The 26042-nt window shown below is 42.3% G+C and overlaps 1 protein-coding gene across 1 annotated transcript in view; it reads left to right on the top strand.

Moving 5' to 3' along the window:
* Positions 1–3468: 3468 nt before the first annotated feature.
* The window catches only part of NDRG1 (N-myc downstream regulated 1), a 44092-nt gene continuing 21518 nt past the window's right edge, over positions 3469–26042 (top strand). Inside the window, exons 1-3 of the mRNA XM_090040682.1 lie at positions 3469–3547; positions 15651–15729; positions 18475–18510. Of these exons, the coding sequence (XP_089896808.1) occupies positions 15667–15729; positions 18475–18510 (99 nt within the window). The 5' untranslated portion in view covers positions 3469–3547; positions 15651–15666. The remainder of the gene's footprint in view (positions 3548–15650; positions 15730–18474; positions 18511–26042) is intronic.

Genomic DNA, 26042 nt, shown 5'->3' with positions numbered 1-26042 from the left:
TGTATCAAATAAAGGCAATCAGGACTCATAGTGGACTCGACTTATAGTAGAGTTGATACCTTTTATTAAACCAACAAGATTTTTGCAAAAATAATTCTTTAATTGCAAACTTTTGGGCACCAACACCCTTCATCAGGCATTGGAGAAAGGATTGTCAAAGTTCTCCTGGATAGAAATGAAAGTTCATATTTCATAGGATTTCACAGAGGAGTCAATAGATGGAAAACTCCTCTGGACAGTGAGTTCATAGCTGGCATGGAGGCTCTCACCTCCTGGGAGGATCTGTGATGATGGAAATTACCTTGAAACAAAGGTAGGAGTAGGATCTCAGGTTTCAGGTGGTCACAATTGCTTCCTGCTTGGGGAAATATGAAGATTGTATCAAATAATATTTTTAGGAGTATTTTTAACCCTCACAAAAACTTTGTGTGCAACTTATTCCATCCCTGCATCCAGCTGGATTTCACGGTTTTAGTTATGCTGTTTCCTAAATATAATAATTCAAGTGAAGCTAAGACACCTAGTGGGTTTTTTTTCCCCAGAAGAAATATTCCCCATCCAGTTTCAGATATGGGATACTTGTTAGCAGCAGAGATACTAACATGCATTTGAACAGTTTTAGTGTCTAGCAGCAGTAGGCAACCATTGATCCTTCTGTATCATGGTACGTGTGAGAGGTCACCAGGACCTTTCACACGTATGACTAGGCAGGAGTATGGAGGAGTGGAGGCTGCCCAGGCCTTCCATCTCCACTTTAGACCACAGACAGTATGCAAAGGCCAGACCCAGTTCGGACATTTGGTGCCCTGATGGCTGTCGTCGTATGTGTGCTCTGCAGTCAAAGCCAGGTCTCCATGTGACAAACAAGGATTCGAACACTGGACAACAACAGTGGGTTTGAGCAGCAGTAACTTGTACTCATACAAGCTAGCATTATTAGAGTTATTATTCAGATATAAAAGTTGAGTGAGCTTAAGGGAATTTATTTCAGCGCTCAGTTTAGAACGTATTGTCAGTCAGATATCTCACACGAGGACACTCTCTTCTGTTAGTAAGTCAGGTTTTGCTGGTGCACAGCACAAAGAAAACAGTTTAAAATCATGAGTATGAGATTAGAGACAGGTAGTGCAGGTATCTCACAACATATTAGAGAAAAGGGCTTTATACAAAAGTAGTTCAGACCTTTCACAAATTAAACCTACCCCCTGGTGGATTTCTGTACATTGGACAACTATGATGTGGTATAACACAGAGTATAAGGTAACAATCTGTATAAAAAGACCTAGTCTTTGTGTGCAAGCAACTAAGATGACTATGACAGAAGCAGTTTCTGTGAACACCTGACTCACCACTTGCAGCACACACATCCCTGGACTCAGAAATCTGTTGCAATCAAATGCTGTTCCTTTGAAATTGGTTAGCATTTTACCGGTGATTTCAATGGCAGTATGTGATGTGCCATATACATACGATTTGTTTGGAAATTCCCAAATAGTCTTTCTATTAGTCTGGCTTGACTTCGAGTTATCCACATGTAATCACTCTTTTTATTTTCTACAGTGAGACTTTGCTATTGCACTGCTCTTCTTAGGACTTCTGAAAACTACTGATCCCTGGGTCCTTTTGCAAATTGCCTCTGTATTCACTTTTAAGTTGAGTAGCAAACTGCACAAAGTGGAGTCCTGCTGGCAGGTAAAGTGTGGAGGAATAGGAACCCTGGCTCCAGGCTTCAAGTTTCAGCTACATCATTATTTCACTGGGGAGTGAGGGGTTTTCCTGATTTTGATGTCTTCTGTTCCTGGTAGTAGCTACTGACTTTGTGAGAAGCCCTTGATTAGTGTCACAAGCCACCCAGCTCCAGTAGTGAAAGGCAGCTAGCTACATTAGTCTGAAGTCAGGCAGAAGGCAAGGCAAGGTGTTGTATCCTGAAGTCTTGTTTTATGTCACTCCAGATGAGGCCTCACCACTGCTGAATAGAGGGGAATAATCGCTTCCCTTGATACTGGCAACACACCTACCAGTGCAGTCCAGTATGCTATCAGCCTTCTTGATAACAAGGGCACACTGCTGGCTTGCATTCAGCTTATTGTCCACTGTAACCCCAGGTCCTTTTCTGCAGAGCTGCTGCCCCAGCCAGTCAGCCCCCAGCCTGTCCCGGTGCATGGGATTCCTCCATCTTAAGTGCAGGACTTTGCACTTGTCCCTGTTGAACCTCATGAGATTTTTTACGCCCAATCCTCCAATTTGTCTAGGTCAGTCTGAATCCTAGCCCTACCTATCTACTACTCCCTCCAGCTTGGGGTCACCTGCAAACTTGCTGAGGGTGCGCTCCATCCCATCTTTTAGGTCGCCGATGAAGCAGCAGTGCATTCAAGCAGCAATGCTAAGTACGATCATATGGTAGCAAAGTTAGGACTTTTTGCTGGAGGAGTGTCTCTAGATCCAATTAAATAATGCGTTCATCTATCATCCCACCACTCCAGGGGGATAATAGGAGGCCAGCTCATTGATGCCGGCCCGGCACCACACCGCTGAACCGGCTCCTGCACAGTGCCGAGATTGGGGCTGACAATCAGCAACCTACACACAGGACATTGTGTTAGGGCCTTGTCACATATTACATGTAGCAGTAAAACGGTAGTACGTATTACATGGAGTGGGTGTTAACTGCACCTCAAATGGCAATAAAACACATACTCAGTGCCACTATAGCATGGCAGTTAAGGACTCTTCCAGCCAGGAGTATCTCCAGATCGTATTATTTAACCTGTGTTAAGCTAACATTGCCCTGCTCCATTGAGATAAACAGTCAGGAGACTGGTGCAGGGCAAGCAAGGACCAACAAACAACTGAGTGCCGGTCCCAGCCCCACAGCACGTGCGTCTTCAAGAGCTCTGGTGCTGAGGGCAGGTTTTACTCATATTGGCAGGGCTTCACCTTTTGGTCCCACCCGAGTACTGCCAGGCTGCACTGGGCACTGGGCGCCAGGCCCAGGCCCCGAGTTGCCTCCGCCCTGCCCCACACACCCAGATCGAGGCCCCACGCTGCCCCCGCACATGGGGGTTGGGCGCTGCACCCCAGAATCAGCCCCCTGTACCCTGCATCAGGCCCTGCGCGCCCAGCGTAGCGCGGGGGGTCACCCGATGCGCTCCACGGGGCTCTTCGAAGGCCCACAGGAGAGCAGCCACCATTTCCCAACCTTTGCCTTGTGGGGAGCCACAACACCAGGCCCCGAAGCTCCCAGGCGAGCCCCGGAGGCCGTGGCTGAAACCTGGGCCAAAGCCCTGGGAGGTGGGGCGCCTGGCAACGAGCCGGCCCGTACAGCACGTGCTGCCGGGGCCCCAGGGGGCGCCACGCAACGCGCGCTACGTGTAACGGGGCGCGAGAGGGCCCACACCACACGCTCGAAGCACAGGGGCTGCCGGGCCCGCGCGGCTCGCGGGGGGCGGGGCCGGGGGCGGGGCCGGGCGGGCGAAGGGTATAAAGGGGCGCGGGCGGCGCGACAGCCGCACACGCCGGGCAGCGGAGTGGGGCGAGGTCGGCGCAGGTAAGCGGCGGGCGGGGGGCGGGCCGCCCCCTTTAAAAGCAAGCGGTACTAATAAAACAAAGCCCTGCGGGTGGGTGCAGGGCTGCTCGGCGGCGCTCGCGGAGGTCCGGGCGGGGGCGGGAGCGGTCCTGGTCCTCCGCCCGCGACGTGCGCGCCGTGCCCGGCTGCACCCAGTGTCGTTCTGGGGATTGCTCCCAGACCCGCATCCCGCGCTGCTCGCGTTTTTGTCCACCCAGCCTGTTTCCCCCGAGCAGGAAGCCTGTGGATTTTGCAGTTCTTGCTCCGACAGGTTGTGCTTCCGACTTTTTTTTTTCCCCCTCTTGTTTTTCAGCTACTGCCTTTCGGTTGTCGTAATTTATTAACCTTTTTTTTTTATTTCAGCCTCCCAGTTGTAGTTCTCCTTTTTCTTTTTTTCTTTTCTTTTTTTTTCAGCCTGATACTGACCACACAGATAGTTCCTTTTTAAAATTGGACGTCCTCTGCATTTTCAAGCCCTTTAATTGCCTGCTTCCTGTTTGACCTCAGTGTAGCTTAAAAACTGGCTTCTCTTCCAGCTGGTTTCCAGCAGGGAGATGTCTGTTGCCCCTGCGTTAACTGTTTGTTCAACAATTACTAGGGAGGTGGCTGTAGGCAGTATTGCAACACGAATCCTTGCGCTCCGCTTGTGCTCGGTGACAACTCTTCCCTGTTCCTCTGATCCTCCCCCCCATTTATTTCCAGGAGCAGCAGCTTAAATCCATAATGACCAGATGACGATGGGAAGATACTCATCCCTAAATTCTGGAGATCAGAAAAGTGTTTCATGTCTAGTTAACTCACTTACACACTTGAACAGCCAAGTACCAGGCAACTAAAATATCAGGACCAGCTTTTTTGTAGAATAATAATAAAGGGGGCCTCCCTTTAAAGCTCCTGATGCAATGCGAGAGCAAACAAGTGGACACCTACTGGCAAGAAATGCAAAATCAGTAGGAAGGGAGACTTGATCTTTCTGGTAATCGTGTGCTGCATTTCTCTTAGAATAAGTTTATCCTTCATGAGAAACTTGTCATAGATATAAAATTATCTATTTCATGTTCTTGTAGTTCTAGGGTATTAACTTGCTTTTTTTTTTTTTAAATAAAGTTTTAGAAGTACTTAGTTGCACCTTATAGAGTTAAGTGTGATAGCTCATGTGCTTTTTCTCTGAAATAAGGATATAAACTAGTTCTGCAATAACCCTTAACACTTCAAAGAAGCATTAGTCAAAATTTATTTGATTTCCTGTCCAGTAAAGTTGCATTCTTTCACTTAAAGAAGTTAACCCTGTTCTTGAAAGAGGTGATATCTTTTATTAGACTGACTAGACAGTTGCAAAAAAAATTAAGAACTTTTTTTTGCAACTGTCTAGTCAGTCTAATAAAAGATGACCTCAGCTAGCACATGAGTGCTTTTAACTACACACTTAGAGGAAACATAAAGGCCAGAGGATCTTTGCCTACACTTGAATTCCTTCGCCACATAACAAGGCAGTTAGCTGTGTCAGTCTCTAAGGTGCTGCCCTGTCTTGCCATCTGCCTGATTTCAGACAATATCTCATTCAGACCAATGGGTTTTTAAGGAACAGCCTACTTCATCAGAAGCTATGATGTGTTCTTCCATAAGAAACAAGAGATTGTGCTGACCGTTTGCTTTCTGCATGGTTTTTTCCTTTTTCCGGTTGCATTCAAACACCATATTAGTAGTGTTTTAAATATTGCGCTAACCCTCATCTAACTGATCAAACTTCACGTCTGCTAAAAGAGTACTCGGTAGCCAGTGACTGTTGCTGTGCTGTAGCCACGAAAGAGGAAAACCAGACTTGGCTAGTTGCAGTTACTTGCCAGATGGAGCTGAGTGGTGGGAATTGTGATTCCTGTTTTCTTAGCAGTCTTGAAGAGCATGATTGCGCTTGCCAGAATAGGCGACAGAGACTGGATTCCAGAAAGGCATCTTGTTCTTTTAATCAAGACCAATGTCTGAAGCTTTTATGGTGGTGCAGGTGCTATAGCTGCTTAAAACTATGGTTTAAAAAAAAAAATTACTTTAGCAAAACTCATCATCTGTGTCTTCCCCTGCATCCCTACAGGCACTCAAGTGTTTACTGCTTAGCTCTTGGCTCGGTCACTCGCAGCCCTGTGTCTCTTGGGCAGTTTCTTTGCAGTTGAAGAGGGCGCTATATCTGATTTCTAAAGAAGAACCAGCTTGGCAGAAGTTAGGGACTTTCTACCAAGTCCTCATGGATGAGGGAAGGGAGTACTGCATGGCCCAGCAAGTGGCATGAACTATCTATTGCCTCTTTCTCCGCTGTTTGTGGCAGAAGCTGTTTCTTCCATGTGGCAAAATGTCTGGCTTGTAACAAATTTCAAAGGCTAGGCCTAGCTCAGCTCCTGAGTAGAGATGGCCCCTTTTCTGACAAGCTGGCTTCTCATTAAGGCTTCTACTGGCATCTGTTTGAGAAATGTTGTATACCTGAAATAGGTACAGAGGGAGGGCTGCTAGGATCATCAGGAAAAGAGAGAGCCAGTTGAGGAGAAAGAGACTCAAACAGTCTCATTGGTTTTAAGATGGAGCTTTTAGCAGTTGCCTGAAATGGTTGTAGTACCATGGACTCCATGGCCCAGGAAGCCTTTGGTCTGGCTTCTAAGATGTCAGACTTCAAGATTTGCAGGCATTTGCTGCTCCGGGGAAGGAAAAAGAGGGTGTGGTTTAGAGGCGGGTCCCTTCCTCCACCACCTTCTTGCTTGCTAGTGTTTGTGTGCACCCTCGCGTGCTCCCTCTGTCTGTCTCTTCCTCTTACCCGAAGAAATGCTTCAGTGCCAGCTGCTGCCAGTAGTAGCAGACAGACACTGACTTGATTCACAGTTGCTGGGAGGGATTGAATAGCAGCTCTGAGCCTCAGTGGTGTCTTGTCAGTCCCACTGCCACTGTGCAGGGAAGCGAGCTTGGGAGGATGGTACTATTCATAGTCGGAAAGTTCCCTCCGGTCGCGAGCACTTCCAGCCTCTCTACAGGCTCGAGTAGTTTTGCAGAAACTGAAGTCATGGAGATGTCTACCAGAGTTACCTTGGGTCACCAGTGCCCCTTTGACTAGAAGCTTTTGAAGACAGTACATGCTAACCAAATCATTTAGGTTACAAAAGCCTAAAGTTATTCTCTTCATGCTCCTGTCTAGGTGGTGTTTTGAACGGTGGTAGCAGAAAGAGCCCTGACCTGTAATCTTGGCAGGTTTTCCAGTTCTCTGCAAAATACCTTTTATTTTTCTGAAATCTGTCAGTGGATGTCAGTGGTGTTTGAACCTTCAAATAGGCCAGGACCAGTAACTGTATCTGGAATAATCTTTTTAGTTAAGATACTGCTTTCCAAAGGTATTAATGTTGAAGTTATAAAAGTTGAAATGGAGAGAAACTAGTTAATGCAGAGCTTTAATAGAATTATTTACAGGGTGCTGCCAGCATATGTTGCTTTGGGTTGAAAGAGCAACTGATCTCTGTTCAGAGGAGCTCACTGTCTAAAGGCATAGACAGCATAACATGGTCTCTGCCATGATGGGATTACTAGATACTACGGTGCTAGTCATAGTGCAGATCATATAGTAGGAAGAAGTAGTAGAGCTAAGGGCTGCCTGGGGGAGAGCCTGGCACTTAACTTCCTAACTGTAAGGATATGATGAAATGTCTAGATTTGGCTGGAGAAATACTGTGGCTGTCTTTCCCATTAGGTTGGAATGGGTTGCACAATCCCAGCTGCTAATCAGCTGCTGGCTTCATCGTAAATGCTTATTTTCTTGTTACTTGGCTCAAGACTCACAAGTTGTCAGCTAAGACATTTTGGTTTCTTGATGAGATTTGATTAGTACCATTATACAAATCTAAATTTAATATGACTAAAACTCTTTAAGCCTCTTTTGTTCTGGCTTTGGGGGGAAAAAAAAAGATTTTGCTATCATTATACCTCCTTTTGAAATGCATTAAACACTTGAACTGGCAATTTTGCTACCATTTTAAACTAGGAAGCACATTCCTTCCTAGCTGGGCTTAGATTTTTTTTTTTTTTTTTAAATGTATACATTACCAAAGAGACAGTAATTCAGTCACTGTCCAGATGATACCATGTGGCATCTTACTAATACAGAAAATGGGGACTATACGTGATCTCAGCCTATAAAAGACCAAGAAGCTACATGGTATCAGAGACCCCAGCATGCTAACATCTTACAAGCAGAGTTTGTGGATGTATTCAGCGTGCTGTCCAAAAACATTGCTGACCCCCGACCTAACGTTATTCACAACTGTTTAGAGAAATCATTAAATGCACGCAGCAGTGTCACACTATACTACCCGATTATGTATATGGTGAAGATGTACAGTTTTGTCACAATAATTCCAAATGCATCAAATCCTAAAAGACTAAGCTTGTGAATTTATCCGCAAAACAGCTGTACTATAAATTGAACTTAAGAGACAGGAGCTGTTTGGGTAATGTAACTCGTATTTAGGAATAGGATACACTGGTTCTTCCACTCACAGATTCACAGGCGTTTACTGCTAGAAGGGGCCTCATGAGATTGTTGGGTCCAGCCCTCCTGCTCTCAGCAGGAAAGACAACTGGGGTCAAATAACCACAGCAACATGTGCATCCACTCTCACTTGGGTGCATTTAGTAGGGCTAGTTCATCTCCTTCCTTTTGTCATTCAGTCTACTGTCATTTTGTCACTTAGATTGTTTGTTTTTCAAGTTCAAGGTCATTGGATAATTGACAGTGGACTAATGCAGTAGGCATCCTTGTGTTTGTTGTTCGTGGGCAGACTTGTATACAGCTCCATTTACTTATATGAATAGACTAACTGAGCATGTATAAAGTTAAAAACTGTGCTCCCATGGATCTTCTTTCTATGTCAAATGTTGGGTTTCTTTGCCTCTTGATGCCTGCTTAACTTGGTTCTGACTTAACTAGCATTGAAGATAATCATTAACCTTCATGAACTATTGCAAATGCTTTTAGAACTTGAGTCTAATGGCTTTTTCAGCTTTATCTTTATTGTGGTTTTCTCTTCTATAGAGTGGAATAAGTTGGTGCAGGTAATGAGCTGGGTGGAGTCTGGTTTTTTACTGATAAACTGTAGCTCAAACACTACCAGAATCTGGGTTTGGAAAGGTAGACCCATGGAGGCAGGTCTAGAGCTTTAGCAAGCATCTGTCTTACAGATATAGGGCAGAATCTAGGTTATAGGAAATGCTACTCTACAGAGAGAGAATAGGGATGCTGGAGTCCCACAGTAGTAATCCTCAGTTGCTCCATAGAGCCTCTTGATATCAAATAGCTCAACTTAATTGCATGTAATGTTGTTTTTCATAGTACTGTAGTTTTGCACTTTATAAGCCTTTAAGGCTTAGTGGCTATGTGTACTGCTTGCAGCAGAAATGCTATCAAATGCATCTTAACACTTGCTGTGGTCTAAGTCAGTGGTTTTCAACCTTTTTTGTACCAGGACCCATGAGTAAACATCAGTGGCCAGTCCTGACGCAGTGCTCACTCCTGACCTGCTGCCCTCCACCCCCTGATCCCAGACCCCCAGTGTGTGGGGCAAAGGGGGTATATGGGGGGGGGCGGCCAACCAGCCCCTTGCAGGCTGGAACTCTGCCAGCCTGCAAGGGAAAAGCCACTGTTGCCCAATTTTTTTTTCTCCTTTAGAGGAGAATCCATTTTTGAAATTTGTTCATCTGCTTTTAAAGTTTGCTAGCAACCCTTTCCTATATTCTTGCAACCCACAGGTGGAGAAATTTTGGGCTAAGTAACACCTTACACTGTTATAACACTTTACACTGTTCATTAACACTTGAAATAGGAGTGATCTGCATTGTAATAGCTTTGGGTACCAGCAGATGGTTCTCAGTTGTCTGTCTTGCACAGTAATTGTGCTTTCCTTGGATTTCTTTTTACTTTATCAAGTAACTAGGTGAAGGTAAATTCTGCTCTTCCTTCCTGTTGTATACCTATCACATTGACACTTAAGTGTGACTTTTATACTCAACTGCACTAAAGCTAAACATTTCCTGTAGCTATCTACAGGACAGTTATCTTGTATCTGTTTTTTTCTGTGGATTGTATTTCTTTGGCTCATTAACAAACTGGAAGGGGAGCTGGAGGGTGGGGGGGAAACCAAATTAAGCTTGAGCAGAAGCCTGAGCTGTTTTATAGTATAAACAAAAAGGGCCTAGCAAAAACTCCCTTTTTAAACTACATATTCAGCCATCTGACCCTGCAGATGGGCCGGCCCAAATAATCCATTGGGGCTCCAGCTCTCCCGGTCCTATCTTGTCCGTGCTCTACTATTGTGAAAGCAAACCTCGAGGATGGAAGGAGTGATTTTTCTAGAAAAGCCTGCACTGCTTCCTGGGAACTCCCAAGGGGCTCTAGGTCTTTGCTCTTAAACCTTTGCCCGATATGTGGAGTAGTGCCATTGCTAACTGCAAATACACCACTACCTTTGAGGTTTGATGGCTATATCTTGCCAGTCATGAGGTGTGTAGGTGGTTTTGAGGCAGGCCAGTGTCCACTAGTGAAGAAGCGATTAGTAACCGATCCTCAGCTGCTGAATTTAGCAGAATCTGAGTGCTATGATCAGAGTTGAGAAGACACTTTGCTGAAGAAATGATCTGTCTTTTTGGAGGTACCTTTCTTCGGTTGCTGCACTTGACCTGTCTTATCGGATGAATGCTCATCCTTGTCTAATAATCTGTCTTCATAAGAGACTTGTAACGTAGATCCTCTGTTCCAGCATAAGCCTGTCTACCTTGATGTACCATGTCTGTTCTTGGGCGTCTGCCACAGTGCACCAGTTCCCTATCTCTCCGTTGAAGCCGTCGTTGCAACAGATGGGCGTTCCTTTTCTTCTCCCTGAAATGCTGTTATATCAAAAGATTATTCAGCATTTTTTCTGCCCTTTCTCTAATCTCCTTCAGTCCTTTTTCATTCCATGTGTTTTCTGGATTTGCTTCCTGCCCTACCTGTGCTCTCTGCCCGCTCCCTCTTTCAGTAGGATGCACATTCTGCTTGGCTTCCAGTAATAACTGTGTACTAGTGGGGCATGCGTTTTGGCCCATGTTAGAGTAGACGCACCTGAACAGACTCCTCACCTGTAGCCTTGTACAAACTGGTCCTCTGATCAGCTGTAGCATAGAGCTTGCCATCAGGGAAGGGAGGGAAGGTGAATTTGAACAGAATATGGCTCTCAGCAGTATATTTGCAGTAGAAAATGTAACAATCTCAGAGTCCTGCAGGCTTCTTCTCTCCCACTGCTTCTCCCCATGAGCTAGTCTGCTTTCTGTCCTCTAGGCATTTACCTACAACCTGTCTGAGAAGACTTTATGCCAACACTTAACATGCATTTAAATCTTTAATTCTTCTCAATCCCAGCATGATTGTTAGGGGACTTAATCCTTTTAACATTGTAGTTCCATGCGGTTTATTTAATAGCCAGGTTCAAGATTGTGGGAGCCGACTCTAAATATGTGGGCAGGATGTTCTATTAGTATAGACCCTGTGACCCAAAACCTGCTGAATTGGCCAAATTCAGTGAAAACCCTGTTCCCCACCCCCACCCTGAGTTGGCAACTGTGCCCTAATGCTTGAAAGTATAAAATAAACTTTGTATTTTGAGCACTTCAGCAAGAAAAACTCTTTGAAATTGTCTACAAAAGAATGTCTGTACGGTATCTTTTTAGGAAAGTTCTGCGGTTGCTTTGGCTGCAAGAGACGGTGTCATGCTAGAGGGCAACACAAAGCACCTATTTAGACATGATAAAACTTGTACTGAACAGGGGTAAAACAAAACCACTTTCCTCCCAGTCGTCTTGTCAGCAAATCAGTTGTGCTTACTCCGTGGTCGGGCACTGTTTGGACTCCAGGTCTTGTGAACAAGTGACTTAGTGTTTTTCCAAATACATCGGCAGCATTGGTTTTGTTGAGAATCTCTCCAATATTTTTGAGAACCTAGGAAGAAAACATAGGGATGTGGAAATGTCTGACCTAACCATGTTGTACGGTTTAAAGATCTGCTGTATTTCCAGACCTGACATGCACATCTTGTCACATGTAAATATTTACTCCAATCGCCATAAAAGCTATTACGCCTATTCATCAGCACTTCCGAGCTTTAATTGTTTACTAAATGTATTGCAGGAGCCTTGAATTGGTGGGGAAAACCATAGTTTTCATGCCAGAAGAGTCGGGCGTGGTGTCCTTTTTTTCAAAAAAAAAAAAATATATATATCCTTTCTATTAAGTGTTTTAACCTTTTTGGAAGCCTACAATTATTCCATGTGAACAAAATTCTTACGCCGCAAACACCAATTCTGTTGTGTTCCCTGAACCACTTTGTCTTGGAGTAGGGGTTGGCATCATATGGCAAGTGGGCCAGATCCTGCCCGTTGAGCTGGATGGGCTTACATCTGTGCCTGCGCTGAAGCCAGGGAGCAAGGTGCTGCGCCAGGGCCAGGCAGCTGGAAGTTCTGCCTGAGCCACTGCTGCTTTCTCGACTCCTACTCCCCAGCTGTAATACGGGTGCAGCTTCTAGGTGGTGGAGAGCTGTATCGCAGTGAGGAGGGTAGAGAAGTAGTTGCAATGAAGACACTGCTTCAAGCTGCTCGGCTCTGGCGCAGCTCCTCACCACCTGGAAGCTGTGTCACGGCTAGGGACTGGGGAAAGTGGTGGCAAGGCAGGCACAGCTCTTAGCTCCCCAGCCTTGGCAAAGCTCCTTGGTTTACCGCTGCATATTGTTTACTATTACTGTGCACTTCACGGTGCTTATCAAGCACTGGGTCTGACATGGTAGGCAGGATGGGTTTGCTTTAAATATGTAAGTAGGAAACCAGGATTTAAATGATCAACTTTTATCTTGTTTTGCCTTTTTATACTCCTAAAGATTAGTTGGTAACCATAAAAATAGTACTGAATTTAGAGTAAAGATTATACTTTAGTTGCCAATCAACATATTTTAATCTGGGTTAGTTTTATAGATACACATCTAATTAAGAAATTATATACCATGTTTACTCAAATACAAGATGAGTTTGTTCTCCCCCCCCCCCCACCCCCTGCATTAGTATGGGGGGAGGAAGTCCTTCATCTTGTAAATGCATACAAGGAAATCTCACTGAATGCAGCATCTGTTAAACTGCTGTCAAAAGCAGCATGCACTTATCAATGGAAACCAGCTATGAAGTTGATTTTAATAGCAGCTAACACTGTGCATGACTGTCAAACACATGGCCTACACTGGACCAATATGCTGATGGGAACCTACCACAAAGATAGGCTAGTGCAGCCTATTTGAATAAAATATATGGGAGTGCCCATGAAGTACAGTCAGCCTCACTGCCAACTCTTTCGCACCCCTCCCCCAGCCCAATTAACAATATAGTAAACCATGAGCCTGTAGCTTTGGATTAATATCATGCATAGTTTGTGTTGTATACAAGTAGGTGCCAAAGTGCTGCTCAAAAGTGTGTTTATGGAGTGCCTGTGCTAAAATTTTTACAACAGTTTCAAAAAGGAAAAAAGTATCCATTTTCCATTAAGTGTATATTCAGATTGCTACAGCCATGTTTAACTTCAAGGCTATTGTTTCCAAATTTGCTCCTCACTTCCATGTGCTCAGGAAAAGTAGGGTCTAACACAAAGGAGAAAGTAGGGGGAAAAGTTTGGGGGAAGCAGAAAGCAAAGGAGCTACCTGACCTCTTTTCCCCCCACCCCTCCCCCGGCGTCTGCTGATTTTATTCCTGCTGTAGCAGTGGGAGGGGGACAAGTTTTTTAATTGGATTCGATACCTAGAAAATGTATAACAAATTTATACGTTTCTTCCATATATAGAATCTAATTATTGGGAGATCGTCATTATGGAATCAGGGTCATCTTCTATTTGAGTAAATACAATAGTTACATGTTACATTTTCTGATTATATTGGGACTTATTAGTGAAACTTAACTTGTGATCTGTGTTAAGGTGTATTTGGATGAAACTGGAATTCAATTCAATTGCACAAAAATACCACTTTAATTTAGTTTTGTTACTTAAAAGTGCCTTAAATGTTATTGGATAAATAGTTTAATTTTTTTTAATTATCTTTTAATAGGCTTTAACTGTAAAACAAAGAAAGGATTATTAGTACCGTTTGAATTAACTGGTTTTATTTATTTATTTATTTTCCTGGTTACCCCATTCTTCCAGATAGACCTCACCTTTTTAATTTGTCAAATACAAGTGGGAAAACAAATGCTTCTGCTTTTCTAACTCCTAATCAGTTTTTCAGCTTTCAGTAACTGAATCACTGAACTGAAGAAGCAGAATAAACTGAGATTCTCACTGTACCTGTAGAGGAGACTACTGCTGTCAAGTTGGTTTAGCATGTCTAACCAGCTCCGATTCCAGCTGTTTCACCAGTGATTTCCACCACTGGAGAGTTCCTTTAAGACTTTTTGGAAATGGACTTGTACCACTTGAATATTTATTAATCTTAAATAATTTTAATAATTAGGCCTTAATTTTTCTTAAGTATGTTAAGTAAGGTTAATATATTTAACCTACTGTGAGAACAGATCTGGGAGCAGAACCTAGGTCTTTACTTGGTCAGAGACAGAGTCTGTCTACATTATTCCTCCACAGGGCAGTGTAAAGATATGCAGACTAGTCTGGATCCTTAGGTGACCTGGACTTCGGGACTATTGGTTGAATCGGCTCTACAGATGTTTCTTCTCAGATAAGCTGCTTGGGTACACAAGTTAGCTTACATTTTATCTTAATTTTTCTGCAGAAGACACATCCCCACACTTCCATCGGTTTAACCAGGCTGTCCTTGAGACTGGCAGGTTCAGATGCTGTCTGTAACTTTGGGCATGTCTGTGCTGACTCCCCATTGCTCTCAGAAGCAGTGAGAACTGCTGAAAACTGTCCTAGGTACCTACAGGCTCCCAATGCAGAAATATAGCAGTGAGGATGTTCTGGGGATGCATTCCCTTCCTCCCTCCCCTTGCTATTTTTCATCTCTTTCTGACTTTTTTCCTTGATAGAAGCAGCTTGGCAGCATTGCATCTTCACCACCTTGTTTCCAGTGTGGAAACTGCAGAGTGGAAGCAATGGGCCATGCTGAATTTTCAACGACAGCCTTGAGGCAGTATAGACACATCCTTGTTGGAAAGCATTTCCTTTCCAAAGCCAGGAACAAAGCACAATAATTTGGCATCTCACTTGTTTCTAGCAAATATAGTGGCTTATGTCAGGTCTATGTCATGAAAGTCTACTCAAAAGCCAACCACTCACTTCCCATAAGTCACTCCAGTGTGAGCATGACTTCTTCTGTGCATCTAAAGGTCTAGGGTTCAAATGCTACAAATGAATAACAATTCTTCCTCAAAATTGGAAAAAAATCATGTAAAATTCAACTTTTAGGATCAATAAGCCTAGTGAGAGACTGTCAGAAGGATGTTTCTGTTTGTATAACCTGTGAAATTCTCAATTGTCTGCAAAATCAACTTAAAAAAAAAAAAGTAAAATACTGACTCCTGCGGTCCTTGCTGCCTCGCAGTCTGCCTGGGATTGGAAAGTGCAGTTGATGCAGTGGCAGGAAGGGCCACCAGGGCCTCTCTACTAACCAGTGGCGAGAAGCGGGATTGCTGGGAAATGCCCATGAAATCAGCAGTTTGTGCTGTGATAATTCCTTTGTCTGGCTGTGAATTAAGTAGGTTCCTGGTTATATACAAAAATGTTGATCCTGCCACCTCTGGCATATGCGCTCTGCTGTGGCCTTTAATGACGTGCCTGAAGCTGCTTCCCCAACAGGATCTCCACCAAATTTCCTCGTGCCTTCTGAATGACACTTGATCATGCAATCTTGAGTCTCTTAACTTTCTGTTTTGCTTTGTTTCAGTGTGTTTCTGAGTCTGTGTTTCTGAGAGTGTTGAAACATGTCTTTTATTTTAGATTTAGCTGTGGGAAAGGGTGGTGTGAACCAAAAACGACGGGTAGTTTGAGGTGGTCGGAAGGTTAAAAATATAAGTTCCTTAAACTTCTTTTGATCTTTGCAGATACCAGTTACTGACCATGTCTGTGGAACTGCAGGATGCGGACCTTGCAGAGGTGAAGCCTCTGGTAAAGAAAGAGGAGGTAATTGTAACATTCAGTTTCATAATCTAGGACTAGAGTTGGAACTATTTTTATTCATATTTTAAGGATTGTTAAAATTCAAGGCTTTCAAGAAGAAAAGACGTGAAGTCCCATGATAACATGACACAGCAAGAAAGTTCTGGTTTCCTTAAGAATTGCCTATGCAGCCTCGTATCTCTGTAACTGTATCTGTTTAGAAATTACTACAGCTATGCTGGTACAGTTCAGTAGTGTGGACGTGGTTACACAAGGCTATTTACATGCATTTCTAGAATAAGCAATGTGGATGAAAGTGCCTTTAAAAGCAGTGCATAAACGGTGTTCAAAAAGGTTCTTAATTCTTACCTTTTGAGCCATGTCTATGGTTTCCTCCCAAGGTGTCATAAGAGTTTTTGCAGAGAAACTTAACTAGCTTTCTAACTCATTAGCTTGAGTAGCACAGGAGGGTCATTATTCTAGCCTGGCTTTTGCTGGAACTCCAACACGCGCCAGGGATCCTAGGTAGTTTAGTGGGCAGCAAGCCCATGCTCGGATGTATGCTGCTGGGACCGAATGAACTGGCATTCAAATTGCAGCTCACCTAAATGAGCCATGAAGCAGTAGCACTCTAATTGGGTAAAAAGGCTTATTAATTGTGGCCCCCTATGCATCTGTAACTGTCTGACTCGAAATAGACTGCATCACAGGAAATAGCTGAATCCTTCATGGACCGGCCAAATTTGCCCTGATATCAAAATCTGATGTTATTTCTGTTGATCTTTTTCATGTGTGACCATAATTACTGACAACAGTAAATCTTAGCTGGAACTATTAATTCTTGTATTTGTAATCTTCTCTCCATTTCCCACCCCTGTTGAATTAAGTTACTTGCATCAAAAATTTGGGAAAGCCTTTAATGTGCAAATCATTTCATTTCAGTTGTGTTAAATTATTTCTGTAATGCCCTTTACTCGGTATTAGCATGAAAACACTGTTTGAAAACTAGCAGGAACACCGTTTAAAGTTCCAGAAACAAAGATCCCGTTCTCATGCAACTATCACTTGCTATTGCTGTTCCTCTGCTCTTACTAAGAAGCCTTTCAGTTTGTTTTATTGCAAAATGTTGGCATTTTTAATGAGACATTGAAGAAATTGTGTGGGGGGTCTTATGTGCAGAAGACAAATCAGTTGCATTGCGCAACAAAAGATGTGTGCTCTTACTCGAGATGCCCAATAAGTAGGGGGCTATCTAACTCAGGGAGGCGGCTGGCTGATTTTTGCAGGCACCACCTTTTTACAGGCTGAGTGCAGTGGATCCCCCATGCCTCTGAACAAGGGACTGCAGCATCATGAAGACTGCTGGATCCCTCTGGGGAGCCAGCATTTTATTTTTAGTAAGTTTTGTCTTTTTTGTTTTTGCAGTGAGCCTGCTGTTTCATGGAGCCCACTCAAATGTTGCGGTCTCCGTGAAAATTGCACAGCTAGAACTTGGTAGGCCCGTACCAATAAGCTTGAGTGTAAATTTTACACTAACTTGGTGACTAGCCACTCTTGCTGCACCTTAACTGCATAATAGTTGACTTCACCGTCAGGGGTCAGCACTGTAAAAAATAAATAAAAGATCTATCTTGGGTGGTAACAGTGTAAACTTTAACTCCCAAACACTTCAATCTGATATCTGGATCAGCTGGTTGTGCATACAAGATACTTTCCAGGTCCTAATAAATGTCATGGCTCTTAACATCTTGACTCAGACCTCAAGTCATTACGTCCTCGTTTTTTATGTCAGTTGATGGACCCATGACAGTTATTGGTTAAACATCGTGTTAGTCATACCACTCTAATAACATAACTTTCTTACCAGGGTGTCACTTGTCCTGTTTTATCCTTCCTTGGTATATGTTGCAACCAATGAAGTCTTGTTGCTTTTGCCTGTCTTATGTTAAGTTACCCTATTGAAACTTCTACCACCTGCTCAAGTTTTCTCACACATAGGGTCAGTGTATGCATCTAGTCTTGATTTTAATTGATATTGATATTGATATTTCTAGCAGTATTTTAAGTAGCAGCCAAATGTATGCTGAGGTTTTAAAGCCACTTGGGTTGGGGGCCTGTGTTATATGCCTACTTCTGCTGCATGCACTGGACTGGCTAGCAGCTTGTCTGCAATGGTGAAAGCAGAACGTGAGCTGAACAACAAAGAATGACGTCAAGTCCATTTCTGAGCTGAAGGTGAAATCCTGCCTACTTGGTAGATGCAATTAATCTAATTGATTTAAGTAGAAATGGGTCTCTGCTGCATGATTGAGCTGTTGGTGCTTAATGTCATGTTCTAATGTTGTATTTGTTTAGTCTAGAAAACCACTTATGCTAACCATTAGATGGCATGCACTTTTAAAGGAACATGAATTAGAGGTTCTGGGTTCTGCTTGGAGTGATGAAGTTAACAGACACCTCAGATTTTTTACTCAAATGAATATACTAGCTTCTCCGAGATTTGAATTGGTCTGTAAGTGAAGCTAGCATTTAGAAGTCACTCGTCTCTTGTGAGGTTTTGGCATCTAAAATATTTGAATCCAAATCTTGCACTTTGTTAGAGAAGCTTCACTGACAACTTGATGTGATCTTACTACATTAGGAGCTGTATAAATTAAGAAATAAATCTGTCATTCTTGCAAGCTTTCACATGAAGTGTACACATTTTCAGGCTCACTTTGAAACTGCTTTACAAACACTTGCACTAATATATCTGAAATCTTTTCACAGGCAATCATTCGCCTCTTTCCAGAGTTTGATGCTCAGGCAAGTAAAAACTCTTTTTCACTTCCCTCTTTGGTAAAACAGGGGTGAGAACAAGTATTCAAAACATTCAGCAACATCTGATCAAAAGTGTATTGACTCTTAACCAATGTAACTGTAAAATACAAAACTGAATATGGCTAGAGGTCTCTTATAACGGTGCGATAGCAGGAAATCCTTACAGATTGCTGAGAAATGTCTCGTCTTCAGAGAGCATAGCAAGCAGTTATTTTTGCCAAATGTGACTTTGGCAACTTCAGTGAAGGTGAATTTTTTTTGCAGTATGTTAAAATATGTGCACTTCCTTCTGGGATATAGACAGTCCAATGTTTTCCATAATGGAAAACAAGTTTCCAAGGTAATGATGAGGCATGTGGAGAGTTGGTTAGCAGCCAGTTGTGGAAAACAGTAAAGCGTAAAGGAGTTGACAGGAGGTTTAGTCTCTTCAGTTATTTACTCGCAACGAGGCCATAGGTTAAATTCACAGCCAATTCAAAAAGTGGCTTCCCTTTTCCACTTAAAGGTTTATGAGGGCTAATAAACATACATTTTCAAAGTTTCTTGCCTTTCTGCCTTGATTTATAATCTTTCTTCAGTGGTATTGTTATGCAACGATACATTTGATTGGGCTAATCTAAACAAATATACAGGAGCTGTGCTTTTATTCCTGCAAAGACATAAATGCAGGCTGCATGGAAAGTTTATTTACTCACCATTGTTTTGAGGTGACATCTTAATATAATAAAGAAACATTTTTCCATCCAAGTTGTGGATGGAAAAGACTACCTCTTTTCTATATATCAACACTTACCAGGACATGTACAAGCTCTGCTAAGTCAGAACTGCATTTCTGTTTTGGGAAGAGTACATATAAGAACGCAGTTTTATTTTTACCCAGCCACTGGGGGCATGGAGTGGCAGTTCTCCAATACTGAAATCATTGAATACACTGTACCCAACTTTTGGTTGGGAAAATATTATTGAAAAAAACATAATAAACATTTTGGGTTGTTGCATTTTATCTAATTTTTATATATGCTTAGTGCAGTGATGTGCAACCTAGTTACTACTTGCCTTCAGTACTGTATTCTTATGTTTCAGGAAGCTTAAGGGGCAAAATGTCCAATGCATTTCCTTCCATTACCACTTTATTTACTCCAGAAAAAATATTTAATTTCATAATGCCTCAAATCCACCTTTTTCTTTCTTGTGGATTTTGATACTCAGTCCCTTAAATGGGATAAATCTACTTTTGCTGAGGAATTGTTTAAACATGGATTTAATTTGTTGGGCAGCAGTTTATTAGAATAAATGTGACAGTGCCTGGCCATGTGGGAGAAGTTGTGGGGCAGTTGGTTTTTTGTTGCATTCAGATTTAATTTGGAATAGGTCTGAATCCCAGATAAACATTGCTAACTAGAGTACAGTACTGCAGTGTTTTTTAGTAAAAAGAATTAAAAAATGACCTTTTTGTCTTCTATCTCTATTCTTGAAATACTTTAAATATTGTGATGTTAGCTTATAATTAAAAGCTAGATCTCTGCCTTCAAGATCAAAATGAAGGAGAAAAAGGTATGGGGGGTGGAGGGGTTGTTTTTGCTGGGGGGAGTACTTATTTTGATTTTTTTGTGTTTTGTTTTTTTTGTTTTTGTTTTGTTTAATCCACTACTAATCAAGACCTGTGAATTTTGTCATTTATTGTATGATAACTTCATGCTGACTTTTGAGAGAGAGAGAATTTGCTTTTCTTCTGGCGCATTCTTACAGTGTCTCATTTTATGTAGTTCTATTTTTGAGTTTTACTTTATTACAGGTATTCCTCTGAAGATATCAATTGATAAAACTTGCCTAGAGCCTCAACTCTGGAGGTCAGGAAGTTCAGGTTTTTGGTTCTGTTTTAGCTCCAAGATAGCTAGTTCAGCTCCATGTCAGCTGAGGGGGAGTCATTACATATGCCTGTAAATAAATAGTTTTTTCAAGCAATGCCAAGCGTCTCCAACTTAGATTTTAACATTTTAAGTGCTTAGCTTTTTGAGAGATGTAGTCATTTATTTCATACCTAAATATGGATTTGGGTAAAAGGCAGGTCCAAGATGAACCTTGTAGTTGAGGTAGCAATTTGGAAAATGTTGTTTAGCCTTACTGAGGGCAGGCTCTGGAAATGGAGATGCTAACAAACGTTTCATAAGTTGCTTCTGAGAGGGTATTTATATCTGCTTATTAAATATTGTAAAGTTTTGCAAGTAGGATTCAAGATGGACCTTGACAAGTAGATGGAAGGGGTAACAGGACAAGGATGTTCTTGGAGCAATGAATGGTGCGTTCGGTATGTACATTGGAGGGTTTAGTATCCCTTGATAGGATGAGAGGGAACTTCCATCTCCATGCTTCAGGGGCTTTTGCTGATCACCTGTGGACATCAGGAAGGCTTTTTGATATTTTTTTGTCTACTTTGTGAAGTGTAGAATATTGGCTACAGCTGTAGATGGGAGTCCGGTTGTCTCTAGGGATGCTTTAGAAATCTTTCACATCCTTGGAGTACCAAATTATATTTTCCCTCCAGTTCAGCTCAACAGGACCATGCTTTATGCGCCTTCCTATGCAGCCTCAGGCTATGATCCGTCTGCTGGGATCGTCTAAGCATTTATTGATCTAATATTCTTTGCAAATGCAGTAATGACGCTATCCTCATCTCCATTTAACCTTTGTGTGTGGCACTTTTTTTTTTTTATTGTAGGGGCTGATTTTTCATCCCTGTAAAATGCTTGTGGTTGTAATATGTGAAAGAGATTAGAATGGATAGTTTTTGTGAACTTTTTAGAGAAGTGACTGCCTGTGAATGGACTTGGTTACCTGGGAATAAGTTCCAATCTAATGTTCCTCCGTTCTTCCTCTGTGTAGTATTAGTTGGTTTTAGTGGCAATTACCCACAAAACCTGGATTATCGCTCGGATCGCCAGGTACAAGTCATGAGCAGTGGGGTATTCCAGGCATAAGTCACTAACTGTTTAGTCAATTCATCATAAATTCAGTGCAGAGCAGAACATTACCTATATAGGCTCTTCATTGGCTTAAATTATATTTGACAGATTTCCTAAGCAGGTGAACATTTGTGAACACAATTGCCACTAGACAGGCACCATTAAAAGGTGCTGGCTTACTTTTTCTAACTGTAGTCACACTTCCAAGCCCTCTCCCCACCCCCCACCCCAGATATCAGTCACCAGGGGCACTTTAATTAGTGAGCCACACTAATTAAAAGCTCCCACATCACATGCACCAGCATCCCCGAACTGAAAAAATGGCGGTGGGGTACGTTAAGCTAAAGCTCATGTATCTATTTCAAAGCATGTCACTGCCGCTTTTCCTGCGCAGGGATGCCGATGCATGTGATGCAGAAGTGTGCTGGAGCGCTCCCCGCACATCTGTAGGAGCCCCAGACTTCGATTTCCTGAATAATCGGACAGAACTGCTTTTTGCCGCACACAAGCGGTAGGCGGCAGAGATGAGTTGCTATCATCTCAGCTGCCTTTCAGCCAGTTGTATTCATTGTTAAAATAATAATCTCTTCAGATTCCCCGGCTTCCTGTCTGTCAGAAATAGAGCTGCTTCACGACTTGACCTGAAGCAGCTCCCCTTTGTGTAAAGGCGAGTCCCCAGCTGTCGTAAATTGTTGTTGGTCTGTTGACTTCCTAGGTTTTGTTGCATGCTTTGTTTTTTTTTGGAAGAAAGAGGTATGGGAATGTTGACATTTCACTTCTCCTGGCAAAGTACTGGGACCTGTTTGCTAGTCGGGATGGGAAAAGGCAGGGGCTAGAACTGTAAAACTAGAGTGCCTGAAATAGGCCACCACAATGTGTGTACTGTGGATATATCTATATACTAAGTATATGTGACTTGCCTCTTGGAAGTGCCGAGTCAACCTAATCGTTTTTGAAGAGATGCTGTTCAGAACTGCGGAAAGCCCGTTACTTGAGCTTCCAGCTTCATGCGCTTGAATTAGGGTTAACTTTGATTACTTACCTGAATACTGGTCTACCTAAATTTGGGGCTCCAAGATTAAGCTTGCTCAAGTTCAGGTTTTCCTACAAACCAAGAGGAATTTGAAACTGGACCCCCCCCCCCCCCCCCCCGCCCTCCCGCTGAAACTATAGTTTTTTAGATCAGTGTTCCCTGAGTATTTGAGAGAAATATTAAAATGCAAAGCTGGAGTTGAAAATATGTTAAATATTTTTTTTCAGTGTAGAGGAGGAGAAGAGCAAAGCGAGAACCAAGGGTGCCTGTACACAAGCATGGAGGCTGCTCCAATATGCTGTAATTACAATGTGTCAGAGCAGACTTAATTGAGTCCTCGGGAGCATGGCAATTGCAGCACTCCTTCAGCCTTGTGGAGCGTCAGAGTCCCTGTGCCTAAAAGTGGCGGTGGAGGTGTTTTAAGTTCAGGTGCCCCCATCACTACTTTGAAGTGCAGGAGTGCTGATGCACAAGACACTGCAGTGCTTTAACTCTTCCCCTCCCTGGAGCACGTGTAAAAGTGCCCCAAGGGTCTAAGCAGCAGTTAGTAAATTGGATTTTAAGTTTTCACTTTCAGTAAACTAAAGAATAATGCATCATACAGATTTAAAAGAAGCCTAAAGAGGGATTCTTCTAACATTATTAAAGTCTCTCTCTCCCTCTCCATTTTTTTTTAAGTTGCCAAGCCTTTTCCTCATAATGTCTTGGGGTAGGGGTGACATGTCCAGTGGGTTCTTCATTTTAAACCAATCAAAATAAGTATACCAAGAGGAATAGGGGAGTAAGGATAATCTTATTTCAGAGAAGGCATTAAAATGCTCTTGATGTAGCCGAGTGGTTTGAGTTTGGAACACCAAATATTGCACTTTTTAAAGCAGAATGCCTGCTGTTTCTTTATACGTGGGGCGCATCCAACAAATTTAAAAAACAAACAAACCCACCCGCGCACACAATTGACAGAGACATGTCCACACCTTATCTTCAATCCACCTCTTCTCAAATATCTTGGAGAAGATGGGAAACAAATGGGCTGGCTTTCCTATATGCCAACCACATGCAGGCCGCTTTGCTTTACTTTTCTAATCTTATGACTAAAAAAGAATCGTGTGACCAAAAAGCCCAAAGCTAAACACCAAATTGGGTTTTTGGGTTTTTTTTTTTTTTCCCCCAAATGGAGATCTCCAAAATTGCAGCTCTTGCATGATCTGAGTGTGTTTTATAAGGTGCTGAGCAAAGAAGTGCCTCTCTTGAAGCTAGAGACGTGTGAACAGATGGCATGTTTGTCTTTGTCCTTCTCTCGGATTAGTGTGCTTTGGATTTCATTCCGAGATAGTGTTTTAATACAAATCAGTTGGTAAAGAGCCTCTTACTATCACATGGATGTTGATTAGGATGTGTTGCCATCTGTTTTTGCTGCCCTGCATTTTAAAGCATTGCTCCTCCCCGTTATGTAGATGCATCCCTGTTGTATAACAGGATCAGTGGAGATGATGCAGAGCTGTTGGGCTGGTATCATTAAAGAAACTGTTTTTTCATTTGGCCATGCGTATGGGAGTCTGACATTCGTGACTAAATATTTACACTTGCGGAAAATAGCCTAATCCAGTTAAAAATCCACAGCATCATCTCTTAGTAAAGATGAATGAAAAATTGCATTAACTAGTAGAAGGGCAGTTTCGTTTGCATCGGTTGTTAGAATTGTTGTCCTGTGAGGAGCACAATTTACAAATAGCTTAGTGACAGTTGAGCTTAAATTGAGATTAACTGGCTGAACTCTTGCCCATCTTAAACTACTTAAAAATAGAGTGTAGGAGGCAAGCAGGATGTTGGTTACATATCAGTGGCTTTGTCTGATCTAAAAAGGGTTTTGTATCCAATATAGGAAAGGAAAATGCATCAGTTGTAAATGCAAACTCTAAAACATGCTCTAGTTTCTTCAGTATACACTGAAAACGGTGCGCACCACAGCATTACAGTACAATAGTAGGAGAAGCCTGTTAATCTCTGTCTTGCTAAATAGGAAATATAAGGTATGCAAGCGCATCTAGGGTGGTGGGAGGGTTATGCAAAATAATATTCTTCTGTTGGTTTTCATAAGTGTTAAATCTAGTTGCAGCCAGGTGTCTTGATGAGAAAGCAGGTTGTTTTCCAAGTTTAAAAAGTAAGCCATAAACAAAATATTAGTTGTTTTGAATATTGTGGAGTGAATGTAACTAAAAAATTTAATTCACCTTCTAATGAATTGTGGCATGATAGATTTGGGAGACTTTACGCGTCATTAATGCGTTCAGAACAGCCCTTTTGATTCTTCCCATATACAGAATAAGGGTGCTGTTTTTAAAACCATTGTGTAAGTTGAGATTTTTTTATTTGAAACCTAATGTACCTGTATCTTGTCATGAAAATACCTAGTTTTATCCAGGAGATGGTCAAACTTCAAGATGTTAATTCTCTTAAACATACAATAGCTTGATCTGGGGTTCTGTGTTTAGTAGTATATGTGAAATGTTAAAAGGAGTTGACAAATTGCACGCAAAACTAACTCTGTGGTTTGAAAAGCGTACAAAAGTTTTGGGTAGAACAGGTGATCTGCACGGCTTGTGGTGGAGAGCTGCATTTCTCTTCTGTCCAAGTTGTGCTGAAGAGGCATTTCTCCTGGCTAACCCCGACTCGAATCCTATTTAAGAATGACGTCGTCCTGAGTACTAGTTGTTCAAATGGGGGAATTATGGGAGTCAGGCTTATGTAGAATAATAGCTTGCCTGCATACACCAGCTATCCACTAAGGCAGAGTAAAACCTTCTGCTTGTTTCTGCTTGTCGGTTGAATTGGCCACACTGCTTTGTCTGAAAATGGTGTTGGATATGGAAGATACTGCTTACCTGCTAAATGATGCAGTAAGTGTTTAGGAAAACTTTTTTAAGATGCTGCTTCAATGTCACTAGTAAATAGCTTATGTACTTGTTTTCATGCAGACTCCTTTGGTGTGTATGGATCTTGATTATTTAGTGTAGTCAACTGAAATTTTGCAGAACTATCATGACTAATAGCAGGAAGGAGAATGTTGTTGCTTTTTATTTTAAGCTTTCAGAAATAGTTGTCTAAAAACATCCTGATTTTTAAAGGTCAATGACCCTTCCTCCAAATACTAGAGTGGGGTTTTCAGGTTTTATTTTTTTAAATGCGTTTTTATGGGTGGTATGATTCTGGATTGGGCTATGTAATCTTGCAAGTAATTGGTAGATTCAAAATGATATTAAAAGCTAGCCTCAAAGTAAAGCAGTATGAATCGAGTCCTGCATGTCTGGCAGGGGTAGGTTATAACTGTACTATATGATGCTAGAGGCTCCATTTCATGCAGTAAGAGCTATTGAATATCTAGGCATAAAGTCTCTCTAAGACCTCTTAACTTTTTATAGCTTTTAGTAATTTTTTCCCCTATAATCGTTCCTTTTCTTTTGGTCCTTGAATCACAGTGGGGTCTAGTTGACAACTTGATGTTGCCTGTCTCCTAAGGTGCA

Source organism: Crocodylus siamensis, chromosome 3, assembly GCF_052110815.1.
Source record: "Crocodylus siamensis isolate JL-2025a chromosome 3, ASM5211081v1, whole genome shotgun sequence".
Classification (NCBI taxonomy): domain Eukaryota; kingdom Metazoa; phylum Chordata; order Crocodylia; family Crocodylidae; genus Crocodylus; species Crocodylus siamensis.
This window is presented reverse-complemented; position numbering and strand designations above follow the sequence as displayed.